This window comes from Eubalaena glacialis, chromosome 19 (genome assembly GCF_028564815.1).
Source record: "Eubalaena glacialis isolate mEubGla1 chromosome 19, mEubGla1.1.hap2.+ XY, whole genome shotgun sequence".
NCBI lineage: Eukaryota > Metazoa > Chordata > Mammalia > Artiodactyla > Balaenidae > Eubalaena > Eubalaena glacialis.
The window spans coordinates 21,916,945-21,936,319 of record NC_083734.1 but is presented as its reverse complement, the minus strand read 5'-3'; the positions used below and the strand labels follow the sequence as shown (position 1 = coordinate 21,936,319).

The 19,375-nt window shown below is 38.8% G+C and overlaps 1 protein-coding gene across 5 annotated transcripts in view; it reads right to left on the bottom strand.

Annotated features, from left to right (window-relative positions):
* AP2B1 (adaptor related protein complex 2 subunit beta 1) overlaps positions 1-19,375 on the bottom strand; it is a 117,985-nt gene that overhangs the window by 43,042 nt on the left and 55,568 nt on the right. For 4 of the 5 annotated variants that reach the window (XM_061176694.1, XM_061176692.1, XM_061176693.1 and 1 more), the window contains 3 exons: positions 14,462-14,654; positions 2,007-2,048; positions 1,008-1,154 (listed from right to left, as the gene is read on the bottom strand). In XM_061176694.1, coding sequence (XP_061032677.1) covers positions 1,008-1,154; positions 2,007-2,048; positions 14,462-14,654 — 382 coding nt within the window. The remainder of the gene's footprint in view (positions 1-1,007; positions 1,155-2,006; positions 2,049-14,461; positions 14,655-19,375) is intronic. The other variant, XM_061176696.1, reaches the window with a different exon arrangement.

Below are 19,375 nucleotides of genomic sequence, written 5' to 3'. Positions count from 1 at the left end.
GAAGAAAGTTAATAGTGGCTACTTATGGGGAAGTGGGGACAGAGGGAAACTTAATTTTCCACCTGATCTTTCAACATTATTTAAATTTGTCATTTCTAGGTATTACTGTAATGTTAGTAAACAAGTACGTTAGATAACCTCTTAATCAATTAAAAGTCTGTGGGGATAATATCCAATGCAGTAACCTTACAACAAAGCTACTAAGTTGTGCCAAAACACTATAGATCAGTTTTGAATCATATTTCTGGTTACTCTATGTAATGGGTGTGTACACAAAGACAAGACTCCTGGGACAGACAACTGGTTTACTACCTGCAGCAGGGATTCCCCACACTGAGCTGGATGAGCAGGCAGAGAATTCAGAAAGCAACCAGGCATGCTGCCCCTCAGAAAGGCAAAATTAAAAGAAACATAGCTTAGCCTGGAAGGCACTATTCCCAAGGGCCGAAATATGCTTCATTTACAAGGAGTTTCCCCTTCCCCTTTTGAATTTCAATCTGAGCATGACATCAAGTGAGGCTGAGACTAGAGGGACACCAATGACACTAACCTAAATCAAAACTCTAAAAAGGTGTAGTAAAATGCATGACAACCAAATCTGAGCAATGGCACTCTAGAATCCATATGCAGTACCAATGGAAAAAGGAGAGTGGAAAGAATGCAAAGTAAAATGTTACTTGTCTATTATGTCTTTTTCTTCCTGCTGTTGCTCTGTATATCAGATCTACACTAGACTGACTTCAGTGTTGACAAGCTAAGCAATATTTCTGAACTAAAGAACAAAACCTAAATACTTAGTATTTCCAATTTTAAGTCTAATTATACAAATGGTTAATAAGGATGCTATGGTGCTTCTTATTGCTAGGTTTGAGGCCGCCTTTCATCTTCCTCGTAAATCCTCTAGAAAAAGAGCCCCAACCTTGGATTTATTATCAGTGAGAGTAACACAAATGTCAGATGCTAAATAATTTAGGTCCTGTCCACTAAGAAAGTGTTGTTTTACTTACAGCCTTAGGAGCCACATATCCACCAGGTGCCATGCCTATCCCCGTGGAGAGTTCAAACAGGTCATTCAGACCACTGCTGACCACAGCAGGAGTAGGTGAAGGAGCAAAGGTTGCAGGCACTGATGATGGGATGAAGGATTGTCCCACCTGCAGGGAATAAAAGGGAAGGGGAGCAGGGAGATCAGGAAGAACTGATTAATAGTCCTTAAAATGTTGCTATATATTTTAATAGTATTGATAAATCAATAAGAACACACCATAATTACAATATTCTTAGGCGTTTAATTCATATATTCTTTGTCCTTCAAATCATCATGGTTATTTTTCATCATTGAAAAGATACACACACTCTTTAGAAGTTCTATCAAGAGAGTAATCAGTAGGATCAGGAACACAGTGATCCAAAGTTTTTTGTTTGTTTCCAATTTTAGCTTCCATGATTCTGTGCAAAAGGCCTACAGGTACCCTAATGAAGGGGGAATCTGTTTCTACAGAAAGAAGGAGAAGCATCCAACTTAGACAGCAGTTCCATTTCCACTTGGGCCCAGGCAAGTCTTATTTCCCCATTTAGGCATAAATATCTAGTAGGAAACTCTCCTGGGGGAGATGGATACTCACACCCCCCTAACTCACATACGAGGAGAGTCTCACTCTGAGTCCAGCTGACGCTCAAGCTCTTTCTAGACGACAGAAGAGAAAAGAGTATTCTCTCGTCAAGATGGGAGGTTCCATTTCCTTTAGCCCTTTAATGTCAGGAAGACAAAGAACTCTGTAGACACCAGAGCGCCAATCCCTAAAGAGACCCCTACACCACATGTGGTGTATGGTCCCAAAGATTCCAAGTAACCCTACGCTACTTTCTACTCTTCATACACTGCTACAGAGGTTCTGGTGTACAGGGCTAGATAGCAGCGGTGGCTGGTCTGAGAACGTGTGCATAGGAAAGGCATCAAACAGGGGGCAGTGCATCCCATGGTGAAAAAAACCGATGGCACTTACTGCCGGACTTCCTCCAATGCCCCCGCCAAGGTCACTGCCAAGCTGAAAGAGAGAAAGGAGAGAGAGGAGAGAAAGGTAGAGTTCATTTAGCTAAGTACTAGATGCCCATATAGAATCTGTAAATTGCTCTACCAAGTTGCGGGGAATACATGCTATTCAACTTGACTCCCAAAGCCTAAAGAAATTCTAGATTGCAAAGAAATATAACCTAGGGGAACTGAGTAGGGGAAGTGATGGTGTGTGGGAGTTTTGAGAAAACGTGGAAAGAAGATGGAGCTGGGACATCTCAGGGATGTTTCAGATCCAGTCTTTCCACTGGGGTACATAGGCACAAACCCAAACAGGATTTAAAGAGTTTACATATTCCAAGAAGCTATATCTCTAAGTCGTAATGTTCTGAATATGTTTTATTTTTTCTTTAAAAGGAAATTTAAGGGGGGAAAAAAAAAAGAAAAACTAAAATGTGTTTTGAACTACAAAACTTGCCGCCCCACTGAGAAAGTGGGAACCAAACCAGTAGTGAGCTGCAATTTCAAGCTTCAAAAATTATAGCTTGAACAAGAGTGATTTTTAGAGTTTAGAACTTTCCTAAGAGAGCAAACGGCTGGGTTAGGAAGATATCCTATCTGGGTAGGAAATGCGAAGGCATGCAATTCTTCAAATCTCTCCCACAGTCAATACAGCTAAGGAGAAATGCTGTGATTTATCTGGAGTAGATCATTTAAAAGGATGCTAACTATTGGAGAATTAGACTAACACAATTAGCTAGGTGACAGGAAAATAATTCCACATGGTCTTACTTCTGCCTCTTTTTCCCGTCAGGGCTCTGATATAATTCACCCTGAATTCCAGGACAAAAGCATTAAAGAAGAACTGAAGCTGAAAATAGCTAGCATGAAAAAACATAAAACATATATACCCACAACTAATGGTGCTATTCAGAAAGCAAACAATACGTTTTTGTGCTACGATTCTATACTGCTACTTCCCTAGCTCTCACTGTGCATCTAACATTCCCCTCTGAATCACCAAATGCCTTGTCTGCTTTACAAAACACAGTTTCCTTTATTGTCTGTCATTTAGTGGTAGAAACTTGGAGAGCTCTAGGCTGTGGCTGTGTTAAAAAAAAAAAATTGTATTTGTCTTCAGGATTTGAGAGAGGGGATTTATTACCTTCTCAATGGACAGATATATAAAACTGGGTTGCCAAAATCTCAAAAATAATATATATACTGAAAAATAATGGGACTTATTTCCACCACGACAGAAAAAAAACCCCAGGCAGGCGTTTCATAACTGGCATGAATAAGCATGTTCTGCACTAAGCTACAGAACACTCCAAACCTCAAAGAACCAACATTTACAAAGTCTGGTTCCTGAAGACTATTTACTGGTTGGACGTGGGGCGAGAAATCACAGGCATACAGATAAAAAGGTCATCACAACCAAGAATTCGAATAACTGGAAAAGAATGACAGCAAATAGAAAAGATATTACACACCTACCTTCTCCCTGTTTCTAGAATAACACACATCCATAGCATGACATCTGAAAAGCATGAGATTCCTTTTATTCAAACACACACTCACATTTGCTGGACATAAGGTACTATGGGGACTATAAAGATGCCGGGCGATGAGGGGAAAACATAGATGAACAAGATCCAGGCTTTGCAAACTGGCAAAAAAACAAAACACGAATGCAAAAACCATACAGAATATACTAAAGCAAAAAAAGAAAGTTCTGAATAGAAGAGCCTCCTTTTGGCTGAAGGATAATGAAAAGAAGCTTCAAAGACATGGTAGTGTGAAATTATAGAATGCAAAAATGGGGGAGGTTATTTCTCAAATAGCCTGAACAAAGGCTGAAGAAGTAGGAATAAAAGCATGACCAAGAAGGATGAGTAGGGACTTCCCTGGTGGTCCAGTGGCTAAGACTCCATGCTCCCAATGCAGGGGATCCAGGTTCGATCCCTGGTCAGGGAACTAGATCTCGCATACTGCAACTAAGAGTTTGCATGCTGCAACTAAAGATCTCGCACACCGCAACTAAAAGATTCCCTCATGCCGCAACGAAGATCCCACATGCCACAACAAAGATCCCGCATGCGGCAATGAAGATCCTGTGTAGCCAAATAAATAAATAAATATTTTTTTTTAAAAAAAAAGAAGAATGAGTAGTCTAATTAGACTGGAGCACACGGTAGATATGTGTTAAAAAAAAAAGTCACAGAAAATAAGTTTGCAAAGGCAAACTGATTATGGTAAGTCTTTAGTTTTCAATTCCTCCATCACAAAAACCTGGAGGTTTCTTAGAGTAAGATTCAATCTTTCTAAGATTACTAATAATTACTTCAATTGTCTTCTATTAGCTATGGTTTTCAACCTTAGATACACAATGGAATAAACCACCTGCGTGTGTATAACTGTGGAGGGGAAGGGGATTTTTAAAAGTACTGATGCCCGAGTCTCAATCCCAGCCATAGTGATTTAATTGTTCTGAGTTGTAGCCTGGACATCAGAATTTTAAAAAGCTGCCCTAGTGATTCTAATGTACAGACAAGGTTGAAAACCATTGCCTTAGAGAATTAACTATGATCTGGAATCAGACAAGAATATATGTTCAGGAATTACTTTGGAGCTAACTCCTGAATTGAAAAGGAAGCTAGAACTTAAGCAGAAAGAAAACCCCTTTTATTTATTTATTTTTTATAAATAAATTAATTAATTTATTTATTTTTGGCTGCGTTGGCTCTTCGTTGTGGTGCGCGGGCTTCTCATTGTGGTGGCTTCTCTTGTTGTGGAGCACGGGCTCTAGGCACACGGGCTCTAGAGCGCAGGCTCAGTAGTTGTGGCGCACGGGCTTAGTTGCTCTGCGGTATGTGGGATCTTCCTGGGCCAGGGCTCGAACCTGTGTCCCCTGCTTTGGCAGGAGGATTCTTAACCACTGTGCCACCAGGGAAGTCCAAGAAAAACCCTTTCTAAGGAAGGGAATGATGCAGAATGTCTCTTGTCATCTTGTCCTGATGCTGGTTTTGATTTAGTTTTATGACTTTCTGATGGGCTTACATATCCTCCCCCCAGCCACTCTCCTCCCTTCTGGCCTATCTCACAACTGAAGCTTGAAAGAGATGGAATTCTTTATGGACCTTGCTGGCACTCGATGGCAAGAAAGAAAAAACACACTGGAAGAGAAATGGCAGTATTATCAAATATGCTACATTCAATAAAAGGCATTGAGAAAAGGCACTCACTAGTGGTGTTATTTCCAAAGGAAATAAAGCCCATTTATAGCCCTTATTTTCTTAGATTTCATTCTTATTATATTTGAGTATTATATGAATATTATCTTAGCTGGACAGGATCTAAATGTACTCCCCCCACTCCTCCCCACCATGCTGCTTGTCAATTTTATTCAAAAACATGTAAGAGAAACTGAAAAGTAATTCTGATAATCCTTTGTTTATGTTCAGCTTATCAAATACAACTCAGCTGAAACCCAGAATCAAGAACTCTTGATCTTACAGAGACAGAATCCAAAGGGTGTTAGAGACATGTAGCCAGAAACATAAAAGGTTCACATAACTGTGCTATGTCCAGAGAGCAAAAGGAAAGGACAATTTCAATATGTTTTCTAACTAGCAAAACTATAGCTTACTCAGACTTTATTCAGCATCTTTCCTTTTGACTGAAAAGTTTCTAAGGGAGGTTATCATCTTCCTCTCTGAAAATATGACACAGGTGACAGCACAGTGTTGGGCAAGAGTAACTAACAGGGAGATGTCAGCAAGGATGGGAGCCAATTCCCCAGTGAGGGCCTCTCCTATCTACAGCGACAAGCAGGATGACGCAGATATTAATCGAGGAGGCGGGGGGAAGGCTAGAAAGCTGAACAAAACACAGCAATGTCGTTGTCATGTTGGTCTGAACTAGCCACTAACCATTTCAGTTCGGTTGCTGATATCATCTGGAGTCAGACAAGATTCATCTGTTTGGTAATACTTACTAATCAGGTAGGGTACAAAATCAGTCAAACTGGACTTGTAAAACTTCAGTGATATCTGTTATCCAGTAAGTTGGGAGAGGTGAGTGAAAAGTGCCAGAGGCATAAGGCATGGCTTTAATCTCAATCTTAGGTGTCTAAATACTGTGTACGTTTTAAGTGTCTTTTGGAGCTGTCCATTTCCCGTTATTCCCAGGACTGCCTTAATGAGGCTGCTATTTTCTCCATGAAGGAAATAATGTCAACTATAGACCAACTAAATCAGGACACAGGAAGATGAAGGAGAGGTGCCAATTTCAGGAAAAGAACACTTCAAATGCTGAAAATTGAGCAGAATTTTCCTAAAGGTCCATAGCTGATACCCAAGTCTAAAATTTCTGCTAGTGGTAAAGCTTCCCCAGCCCCCAATCTAAATCACATTAAATGGCACTAAGAATAACATTAACATTTGGCTACCGCCACAGAGTGGGTGCTTTATCATGCCTGAAGTAGTACTGAAATAGGCTCAGTTCATGTTGAACTACAAAATAATGTGTCGCTGCACTGTTCATTCAGTAATTGGATGGAAAGTAGTGATTTCATGGTGACTTATTTTATGGGCTAAAGGGATTTCAGCACGGTTGCATGAGCTCTGCTGCAGAACCAGGTTGAGTCGAAAGTTTGAGAGCTGAGTCTGCATACCAAAAGGAAATACCTTCATCCAATGGCAACATGCTACAAAAGCAGGAGTACAGAGAAAGAACTCAAGACTGAGGTTCTGTAAGGGACCAAGTCTGCCTGACTCCAAGAAAAGGAAAAGTCTTGACATGGCCACCAAGCAGACCGAAAACAAAACAAGAACAACAAAAAAAAACCCACATGGGATTTCCCTGGTGGCGCAGTGGTTAAGAATCCGCCTGCCAACGCAGGGGACACGGGTTTGAGCCCTGGTCCGGGAAGATCCCACATGCCACGGAGCAGCTAAGCGCGTGTGCCACAACTACTGAGCCTGCGCTCTACAGCCTGCGAGCTACAACTACTGAGCCCAAGTGCCACAACTACTGAAGCCCGCAAGCCTAGAGTCCGTGCTCTGCAACAAGAGAAGCCACCGCAGTGAGAAGCCCGCGTACCACAACGAAGAGTAGCCCCCACTCGCCACAACTAGAGAAGGTCCCTGCGCAGCAATGAAGACCCAATGCAGCCAAAAATAAATAAACAAGTAAAAATAAAATTAAATGCAAAACCCCAAAACCCCCACAAATGTTCACAATCACTGCTCTGGGTTAGCCCCTTTGAGGTCCATCTGACCAGTCTAAAATATACCTGTCTGCTTCTGAAACTGGAGCTGAGTATCTGAAGACATTCTCTTAATTAGAGGTATAGATCTTAAGCTTACACATTTCTTTGCTCCTGTCTAGAATTATCACCTCCTTTATTTGGCATTTTCCAGAACTGATTTAATTAAAGGGAGTCTAAGGAATGCTACAGGTCATATAGCTTACCGATAGCTCTGCTAGTCAGGAGTCAAAACAGAATGATGTAAAAATAGTACACAATGATTCCCATCACAAACAAAACTTATACCAAAATCCTACTGGTGTCAAAAACATCAGTCTGTGTTTTTCCTATTAGTTTTTAGATTTTAGAAGGCACACACTATCTCCTAGGTAAAAGTATGGTTTTCCAGCTGTTGGGCTACAAATTTTAATTTAATCTTCAAAAAGCTATTTAGAAAAGCACCATAAAATATAACTAATCAAACTGGTGAAAGAATCTGTAACCATGCAAAAGCTATTAGACAAACTCATGGTGAGAATAGACTTGATGTGGAATAGCATAAATGAGTTGAGATCATACAAAATCATCATAAGACTCCTTAACTTGAAGGAAAAAAAGTCTTACATCAACAGAAAAATAGGGAGATATAATAGATTACTTCCTGAGATGGGACAGGGAATAGAATGTGACAGAAAGACCTTAGAATGGCCACTATTGGTCTCTTAGGTCAGATATAACTCAATGTTCAATGCAGTAAAAATCCACAGTGAGAAGCTCCGCACCCTGTCTCATTTTCCTTTGCAGTAATTACTACCTATGTACTTGTTTGTCATTGTCTCCCCTCACTAGAATGTATGTGTGTAAGGACTCGCCACAACTATATTCCCAGTACACAGAATAGAGCCTGACAAGGAATAAGCACTCAAATATTTACTGAGTGAATGAATTTCCATATAAGCACCACTATGGCAGTATTATTTCTTGGGGAGACAATTTGGAAATGAATCATTTATTGGTGAAAATTATCACAAAATGGACAGAAGGCTGACAAAATTGTTTCCCCAACTGACCTAGAGCACCATATCTGCATCAACACTGCCAACACATATGAATACAACCAATTAGGGGAAAAAATGACCCCACCCCCTCCGTTCCCACCCCAAGGCCAAAGCTCTTTCTAGAAAGGAAATGTATTGTCTGAGTGGTTTTGATTGCCAGTTTTCAGCACAAGAATGTCCTGTGCATCATTTATTTGCCTTGAAAGTACTTGCTTTATATCACAATTCACCACCAAATAGATGGGAACACAGGATTTTGTGGCTCTACTTGAAAGCAATCTTATTCCTTTTGCTGTATAGATAGATGTATAAACTTATCCAATCCCTCTCCTCATTAATGAATAAACTTCTAAAGTCTTTCTCAAACTTTCAAGTGCCTCCTAATGATAAGCTAGCCCAAACTCACACACAGGGCATCTGGGAGGTATAGCATGGAGAGGCCTAGGGCAAACAAGCCTTGTGTTTTATCTTAAACATTCATGCAATTTTACATTCTAAGCCTTAATACAGTGTGTTTACATTCCTTACCATCAAGTAAGACTGACACTGCAAGATGATGAACCAGGTTTATCCTGCAGCTTCAAATGCACCCTGTACTCTGCTGTGTACTCCAGAGACTGTGTACCCTAGTCTGAGAAGGACCAAAGTTAAGTGAGACTGAACTCTATTCTGGAAAATGACAATAACAAAAAAAACTGGAGGAATCACAGGACAGTGGAAAAGTGCGTATAAACTTTAAAGTTTTGAAGAAATCTGGGTTCAAAATCCTGACTCTGAGTCTTACTTGCTATGCAACCTTCAGTTTTTTATAAAATGGGACCCAATACCAATTACCTTGCAGACTTATTTTGAGGATTAGGAATTATAAAAGTTCTACCACAGAGAATGGCACAGAAATAGGCACTCAGTATTTGGTAATTATTCCCAACACTGCCTGAGGCCAGCCTTCACTAAATCTATGCATTGATAAAAAGACAGTGGTTACAAAAGCCACTGAAGAATTTATCAGACAAAATTAGGCTACAATTTACAAAACTGTCTTCACAAGACTACCAACTCTAAAACTTAAGCTCTTAAATCACAGCAAATCTTTTCCAGAGGAAGAGATATGAAGATGCAAAACTAGTATGTACGATGGATTTCCCATGGGATAAAAAAACCTCAAAATCATTACTACAATAGTTCATGAGTTGAAATATCTGAAAGGTAAAAACCTGTAAGAAACAGGGTAGGAGGTTCTAAAAAACATACACTGGAGTCAGGAAAAGGCAGTTTCTCCTCTCTTCTACTCCATCCTAGCTGGGCACACTGAAGCACATTATCTCTGGCAGGAAACCCTTCATCAGCACAGAGAAAGGACAATCTGGATAATGCTTCCTTTCTATTCTTGATGCACAATAGCACCATTTTTCTAAATAGAATAATGCACAGCACCTTGGATAAACAGAAGGCCGTAATTTAGCCAAGGCCTGACAGTCTGCTGACAGTCTGAAAGTAATGGCAACAAATAACTGAGATTCAATTATTACTCTAGCGATCCTCAGCGATGTCAGACTCATTAGCAGATGGTGTATCTTTATAACATGTATGCAAGATTTACATACTTGGGTGCCGGGTCACCTCTCACACTACACCAAACCAGAAGGATCTGCACCACCGTCAGAAATGTCACACTACCCAAGATGAGCAGTTTCTTAGATTTGGTAGCAGGGGCATAAAAAGAAACCTATACTGCTTCTAAAACAAAGAAACAAAAACCCCAATAACATTTACGTAGTATACTATCTTGCGCTATACATAGATCAAAGTTTCATTACCTGAATTCATTCCACATCAAGGTGACAGTTAAGTTTACACTAACAGAAGGAGGAAACTATCTACATTTAGGCAAAAGAGAATACGCTAAAGGGCAAGCAAAAACTAAGGAGGAAAGTGAAGAGTATGTAGGAAATCCATTTTGATTTGAGTTTTGTGATGAAGAAGTATCATTTTTAAAAATCTGAAGCTCTGCCTACATCAATGATTTTCAAAGGCACCTGTCTCCAAAAACAAACAAACAAAAAACCAAACAACAACGAAAACACCATCTAAAAGTCACCTGGGAATGGTGTGCACATGTGTGTGTGTTTTTTACATCACAGCAATATACCTACCTCACTCTCTTTGGTTTAAGAATCACAGCTGTTATATATGAGTCACGATTATTGATGGAAGAAGGCTGGAGCCTTCAGGTAGCTTGTGACAAATAATAATAATGAATAAATAAATTGATAAGTATTTCCTGAATGATAGTTCTAGAAAAGTCACAATTCACTAAATCTCAAAATTTCACAAGTGCAATGATGAAAGAGGGCAAACAAGATCTAATGGGAGGGTCACCAGGATGTGAAAATGGAAGAGTAATACTATCCTCTAGTGAATATCAAGTTTTAAAACAGAGGAACAGAAAATGGGTAGACAATCCAAAATACAAGACAATTTTCAGTCTCCAATTATGGAACATGAGCAAGGGTGAGAAGAACCCTGGGAATGAGCAACTAAATCTAAATCGGTCAAATTCAACTCCTGGCCAATTTCTGGTAGGCTGGATCACCTAACAGCAAATCACAACAGGAAAATGTCCTGGGGTCAGGGGGTGAGGGTGTGGAGGGGTAGGAGGCAGAACAAAGGTAAAGTCAGAGAGGTCTGTTTTGTAGGAGGTGCCAGAGGCTCACCAAAATATAATTCTTCTGTGGAAATCACTGCCTTGGCTTAAAGATCAATTTTTTAACATCTCTACCTAACTTCATCTGGAGCTTCATTTGGCTCAATATTCTCAATCTTGGCTGCAAAATTAAAATAACTTCGATTTTTTAAAAAAAATACCAATGTCTAAGGTCCTGTCTCCCAGAAATTCTGTTTAATTCCTCTAGGGTTGGGTCCAAACGCTGACAATATATATTTTTAAATACCAATTATGCAGCTAGAGTTGAGAACCACAAAGCTTGAAATAAAAGGTTAGTAGCTGCCACGCTTCATTAGCAGCACACCACTGACCACTATGGGTAAGGTTCTGTTAGAAACCAGTGACCCAAATGTAAAACAGATAGCTAGTGGGAAGCAGCCGCACAGCACAGGGAGATCAGCTCGGTGCTTTGTGACCACCTAGAGGGGTGGGATAGGGAGGGTGGGAGGCAGGGAGACGCAAGAGGGAAGAGATATGGGGACATATGTATATGTATAACTGATTCACTTTGTTATAAAGCAGAAACTCACACACCATTGTAAAGCAATTATACTCCAATAAAGATGTTTTAAAAAAAAAAAAAAAGCAGCAAAAACGCTGCTGATAGCCGTTCTGAGATGAACACCCACGTAACCTGAGTGCTGCTTGCCAGACAATCACATAACTCTAATCCAGGCCATATTTTAAATGGGGACCTGGGTCAAATTCTACCACACCCAGCAATATTCTTCTTCCTAGAGAGTGAAAGACAGACCTTTAACAAAATAATTTCAAGAGTTTCTTGCCCTCTCTCAATCTGAGGCAGAGTAGGAGCCCTCTTTCCAGGAGTGTGTTTACTACTGAAGTCAAGAGAAAAAGGCATCTGGGTCTACCAACAGCTATTCAAACACTAAAGTGAAGTGGTTCACAGTGATCACAGATATTCTATGTCTTTACTATGCAAAATGTGATCCACAGACCTGGGTGTTCGTTAGAAATGCAGACTCCTAGGTCTCACCCCAGAGCAACAAGAATCTGTCTTGTACAAGATCTCCAGTTGATTTATGTACACATTAGCTTGAGAAGCACTGTTGTAAGGCAACAATTCATTCAAGAAACAGCACTATCTGTATAGACTAAGTAAAAACTTTGAGAACTATTTTCCTCTTTAAATTAGATAATTTACGTAAGAATAATAAAAGCATTCAAAAAATGGCATAGACTACTGCTGCCACAGAAACTAGTCTTCCACACAGCCAGATTTAGGCCTCTTCCTTGTGATGTTCTCTTAAAAGGAATCTTGGTTCTTTGAGTGATATATATTTAACTACATACAGATCCAAAGCAAAAAGAAGGGCTTTTACTCCTCATTTTGATTTCTGGGACATATTTATATCACAGAATAAGCTGAAGAAACCTGCATGTAAACACTTTCTGGGGCTGTAACACCAATTATACCATTTTAAATCCCAAAGTCAGAATAAGTTAAAATTTAGAGTTACACAGGAACGTTACTGGGCCTACCTAGCAAAGGCTGTATAATATTTAGAAATCCAATTCTAAAAACAATTTATTCTCCACCCCAAAGAGAATATTCTTTGCAAAAAATGAAAAAAGGCCCATGTGTAACTTGGGCTACTACAATCTGAGAAAGTTCTAATTGTTTTTCTATCTGATGTAAACTTGCCAGAATTCTGACGCATGACTGGATTAGCTGTGTAAAATATAAGGAGAAAACTCACTAGTGTTAAGGGCCAGCAAGAGCTGATACAAAGCCAAATGGAAATAACATGTTTCTTTCCCTTCCATGCTAAAGTGGGTTAAGAAACAAGAGGACAGAATCCTGGGCCAGGCAACATCAAAATATAGAGCCTCTTTCTCCCCTCCATCCTTCAAACTTAATTTCTTTGTCTTCTTAGGTTCAGCGAGTCCACTATGTCGTAAACCACTAGGGAAATAAGCAGGGTTGTTAAGGCATAACCGTGAGGAGGATGTAACATTTAACTTGTAGCTCATGTGTCAACAGAATAGGATGAGCTATTTCAATGTTTATAAGGGATTTCTGAGAGTCTCCATGAATATTTCAATATTCATTTGTCAGTCTCCTGAGTCTATAAAGGAGGTTATACAGCAAAACAGGATATCACACGAGGAAGCTATTCAGTCAACTCTATTCATTAGAGATATGAAAATGAAAAGCAAATGCTTTTATTCCCAAGGAAGACAAAAGCAGTGCTCATTTGTGTCACCATTAGCTAGAGTCCAGAGCTTGGTCAGTGTATAGACTCTGGAAGCAGTGACTTCCATTAGTAAAACGCATCACCCACAAAGATATGACAGTAACCCTATCTCCTTAGGCTCTCTGTCAGCCAAAAGTAAATGTACCTGTACCAGCTGGCATAAATCCCAGACATAATACTGCTCATAAAGTAGAAGAGAAAATGCCAATGTATGAAGCAGAAAGTAAGGTCGTTTTGTTTATGTAATCTCTGAGAATATATATTTTTGTATCTATGGCATTGCCTTCCAATTTCTGATGCTGGGAAATAAATCAGTTTGTTGGGAATACTTATAGTCATCAGGTTGATGAACAACTTATTTTCAAGTGTTCAGCTAAAAAAGCTCCTCTAATTACACCACAGTTAAGTATCTAATTTGCAGGGAGCCGTGTGATGAGACCTGTTATTTTTCTGGCCTTCTCTACACAGATGGAAGGTCATCCTTAGTATTTCTCATTTATCTTTTACAGCAACAGTAACTAATTGGCTTCCACTGGTGGCACATATTCACGGATACTCTGGACATTGGAGCCTTTTAGTATTAGAATCCTGGAAGCTAATTAAATTGGAAGTATGACAGGGTGGAGTGGGGGGGTTGTGGATGGAAAAGGGGAAAAAAGAACCAATCAAGAAGTACTTCTCAACTATAAGAAAGATACATTTTTAAAAAAAACACAAATGGCTCAAATGAACCTTTTGGAATTAGACAAGGCATAAGCCAATAAAATACAAAAAAGGCAGAAGTTTGAAAGCCTCAAAATAGGATGATCACTATGAGGTCATTTGAATGATGTTCAGGTCAAAAGGGGAATTACAGGGGCTATCCAGAGTTAAGCAGCAAGAGCAATAATAAGCTCTGGAAAGGTGACTAGGTTGGTTAAACATCAAAAGTTCTATTCAGAGGCAGGACAACAAAATAATCCTGTACACTTGTAGACATATCCCATACCAATGATGAACAGTATCAATTAAATCTCTAGAAAAAATAATCCTGTCCTTTATCAAAGGACACTGCTCTGCTCATCAAGGAAAGGTCTAGTTCTAAAAAGCGGAATAATTTAAAGTTCTTCAGCATATCAAGAATTAAAAATAACCCCAGAAATTTAAAAATAAAAAGAATTTAAAATAACCAAAAGAAAGAAGAAAGATGCTTACCAGACTATCTAGTCCTCCTCCCAAGAGATCCACTGCTCCCATCTGCATGGAGGATACCTGTGGCACATTGACTGGGGGACCAAGGTCAAGGTTTAAAAGATCCCCCAGAAGGTCGCCTTGAGAGGGGATAACCTGAGGCTGTTCCAGGTTGGTGGCAGTGGTGGTGCCAACAGGGCTGTCACCCGCATCAGTGCTGCAAGTCACACACAGAAAGAGGGGAAAAGAGAAAAGTCAGTTTCACCTGGGACATAGTAATAAGGCAATGGATGAAGGTCAGATATACAAAAACGGGAGGGGGAAAAAACTCTTATACCACATAACTTCATCAGTCATTCAATTTTAATTGAGCACCTACTCTACAAGGGAGCACTGTAATGAGAACTCTGGTGAAATATATCTTTTTTTTCTTTTAAAAAAAGGAAATATATTTCCTGTCCTCAAATAACTTACACTCAAACAAACAAACAAAATACCAGCATTCACAAAACAAGTGAAAAGCACACTCACTGTGTAAAAGCAGAAATGACTATTGTGTGTCTGCACACTGACAGGATACAGATGAGAAGCAAAACAGAACCAGGTGGGGCTGATCCCAAAAGCTTCTGAGAATGGTTTTATGGCTAGATTTTCAAAAACAGCATAGTTATGAGGAACTACCAGGGAGAGACCTTCAGAAAAAGAAAGGATAGCTTGTGCAAAGGCACAGAAATGAACAATTTGACTTCAGGGGTGGTGAAAAAATTATACTGGCAGGAGCAGACACTGTAATTGGTAAGATTTGGGGGAAGTGAAGATGAGGGAAATACAACTCTGAAAACAGGTCTGGAGAGTTAATTTTTATATGATAGGCAATGCAGAATCACTTTTATTTGTTGAACAAAGAACTAAAATTAACATTTAGAGGAACATTACCCAAGCAGCTGTGTGTATAATGGACTGAAGTTGGGAGAATGGACATGAAGATGAGCTAAGAGTGACCTAAACCGCTACTGCCACCACACTGTAAAAATAAATACGAAGTGGTGAGTTCCAAGAGATGTTAAATGGACTAGGCAGGGGGAAATGATCTTAATAGATGGTGCTGGGTCAACTGAATAGCTGCGTGGGACAAAAATGAGCCTTGACTCCTACACCTCACAACATAAATAAAAATTAGAGATAAATCAGACATAAATGTGAAGGGGAAAACAAGAGGATTTCTATGACCTTGGAGAAGACAAAAGTTTCTACAAAAAGCTCTAACCATAAAAGAAAAAAAGTGATGAACTGGACTTCATTAAAATTAAGAATATTTCTTCTTCAAATGACACCATTAAGAGAGAGTGAGAAAAGGTATTCTCCACAGACTGGGAGAAGTTTGCAAAATATCCATCTGACAAAAGACCTGTATCCAAATTATATATAATTCCTACAAATCATTCGATCATTACATATAGAATTCCTACAAAGATGATAACTCATTATAAAATAAGGAAAAGATCAGGCATGACACAAAAGAGGATATACTGGCAGTCTATAAACATGAAAAGGTCCTTGCATCTTTACTCATCAGGAAAATGCAAATTAAAACTATGAGACACCACTACAAATCAACCAGAATGGCTAACATTAAAATGATTGACAATACCAACTGCTGCTAAGGATGTGGATCACCTAGAACTCTTATATATTTCTGGAAGGAGTGTGCACTGGTACAATCACTTGGGAAAACTGGCAGTATCTCCTATAGCTAAATATACATCTATTCTATAACCCAGCAATTCCACTAAGTGTATACACAAGAGAAATGAGTATATAGGTCTACCAACAGAAATATATAGGAATATTCATAGCAGCTTTCTCCATAAGAGCCCCAAACTGGAAACAACCCAAAGATACATCAACAGCAGATATAAATAAATAGTGGCATATGCAGGCAATGGGATACTATGCACTAATAAATAGGAACACACAACTGATAACACGGCATTAGAGTAGTCTCAGATATTATACTGTGCAAAAAAGCTAGACACAAAAGAGCAAATGCTGTATGGTTCCATTTACATGATGTTCAAGAAGAGGCAAAACTAATCTACAGTGATAGAAATCAAAACAGTGGTTATCTCTGGAGGGTGGATATAACAGCAAAATGGCATGAGGAGTCTTCTGGGGTGCTGGAAATATCCTGTCAGAGTGGCGGTTATATGAGTGTATGCACACATAAAAATCTATTGAGCTATATACACTAAAGATTAGTGCACTAATACTAAGATTATTATAAATGACATATTAATTTAAAAAGTGAAAAAAAAACAAAGAAAATTTCAGGCTCAGATGGCTTCACTGTGAATTATTCCAAACATTTAAGCAAAAAGTAAAACCAATCTTAGATAAACTTTAAAGTAGAATAGAGAATAACAATTGAAAAAATCTGAAGTAGTTCAGTTTTATTGATTTTGGCTTGATAATATATTGTGATTTTTTTTAAAGTCCTTATCTTTGAGAGATACCAAGTAAAGTACTTACTGGTGAAGTGATATGAGGTCTGGAATTTAATTTAAAATACTCCAGCTCCCTCAAAAAAAAAATTTGTGGGGGTGATAAATGAAACAAGATTGGCAAAATACTGATGACTGCTGAAACTGAGTGATGAGTACACGTGTCTGTTATACCATTCTATCTTCTATGTTTCCTAAGATTTATATAATTTTTTAAAAACTAAAAAACCACTATAAAAATTCCATTAATAAACAAATGCTTTCTTAAAAAATGAAAACCCTAGGTAGGTTCTGACAACGCTTGAACAAAGAAGAATGAAGAATCAAACTCAGAAAAAACAAAAACGAAGAAGCGAAAGACTAGTGATGCTCCTTATAAGAGGAATCTGGAGGGATGATGGGAAAATAATATGCTGCTTTCAATTCTGTTAAGTTTCAAGTGAGAAAAACAAGTAGGGAAGTCCAACAGACAGCTAAGGAAAAGGGACTGGCAGTCAGAGTTACAGAAGTAAACTTGGGAAGAAATTCACACACACACCTCAGGTGAAATGAGCAGAGTAACACCAGGGTGCTGTGGTAAGAGCAGGGCGTCTAGACGACTAGGACCAAGCGCTGGCTCCACTAATTACCACTTGCATGCATCACCTTGGGCAAGTGACAACCTCTCTGAGACAAAGCTTCCTCACCAATAAAATTAACAAAACAAAATTAACAGAATATATCAGTGGTAACTGTGCTTAGAAGATAAACCGCCTAAGGGAATACACAGAGAAGGTTCAGAAGGAGCCTTGTGATACAACCAGAGAAGAGAAGGAACACAAAACTGCAAAGATTAAAGAGAGAAAAACAATCTAAAAAAAAGAGGACTTAGGAGGAAAAAGTATCACGGAAGCCAAAAGGAGACGTATCTAGATTGGGGAGAGGGTGGGTACAAATAAAGCCAAAAATTAATAAGGAAGTCAAAAGGGGAAACAATGTCATATACACCTAGCAAGAAATATATGAAATCTCCATAAAGGGTATCCTCTGCCCATGAAATTCTATCATCTCTCAACATGTACCGTTTGGGAAATGTGACAAAACACATGGATTTATCAGCACCTTTAAATAGAAGGCAGAATAGGCACATATTTTCCTCCACTCTAATAGACAGGTAAGAGTATTATGAGAAGACAAAAGTGAGTTAGATGAAAAGAAGTAAATGATCTTATAGCTTCTACAAATTAAGAACATGATAAATCATTATTATGTATTTTTTCTAAACGGAAGACACAAGAAAACTAACATGAAAATCTTTCCCCATTGTGAAGGCATGGGAAATAACTGCATAAAACTGTCATCAAAGCAGTATTTTTAAAAGGTGAGATATTTCCAAGTTAGACAACTATTTACCATCTCACGCCCACAGAGCAGCTGACAAGTATAGTAAGCAATACTCAACTAAAAAGCACTTTTCCCTTTCCCAAGTGATTTTAAAAGACCTCATGAAGTAAGCATTTTTAAGTCTCTAAGGTTTTATGGTGCAAATGTATTTCATGTCAGAGGCATATCACTTATTACCCTTAGGACGCAGAAGAAAGCTAGGTGATGTCAGTACTCTTACAGACATGCCATTGCAGCAACATACCCATATTTATTTCAAAGGGGATTTTTCTGCACTTGTGTTTCTTTTTTAAAAACACAAAACAAGCACAAATGGACAAAAAGGTCATCCAAAAAGGAACCACATAAGGAATTGTGAAGGTAACAAATTGAAGGCTATTAATCTGATAAAGACCTTACGTAAGAGACTGTGCTTCTTTTTACATAGTTCAAATATTGGTTCTCTCTTTGTGTTCTAGGAAGAGTTGTTTTTGTTTGTTGATTTGTTTCACTTTCCCCATCCCATTTGAGGGTCAAAGTTATCAGGAGAAAGGTAATTTAAATGGCAAACAACAGAAAGTCCGTATCTATTTATCAAAACTTGAAGCACAGACTGGGAGATGTACTTAGAAGTTAAATGGTCATATCTAGCAAATGTTAAATATGCTTGCCTACGAGGTCAAACACCCTGTAACGAGGCCTGATCCTCATGAAACCACAAGTTTCCTTTGGGTGAAAATCACAGCACTGCCCTAAAACCAAAGATTCAACTCAAGGACTAATGAAAGATTAATAATCATTTTCTTGGGTACTGCCCTTTTCTTTTTGTTTATCTGTGCCCATAGTCTGTTAAAACAGAGCTACAGTATTGTAAACGTTGACTACACTAATTTGTAAAGCAATAAATCCTACACTCTGGCTATTCATGAACCACTTAAACAGCAATATATATTAGACAATATGAGACACTCATAAACGGTGGAAGTGCAGATACTCTGAACACTCAGAGATCAAATTCTACTTAGATTTGAGGTATATATAATTAATGAAGGAAGGAGATTCTGAAAAGATTCCA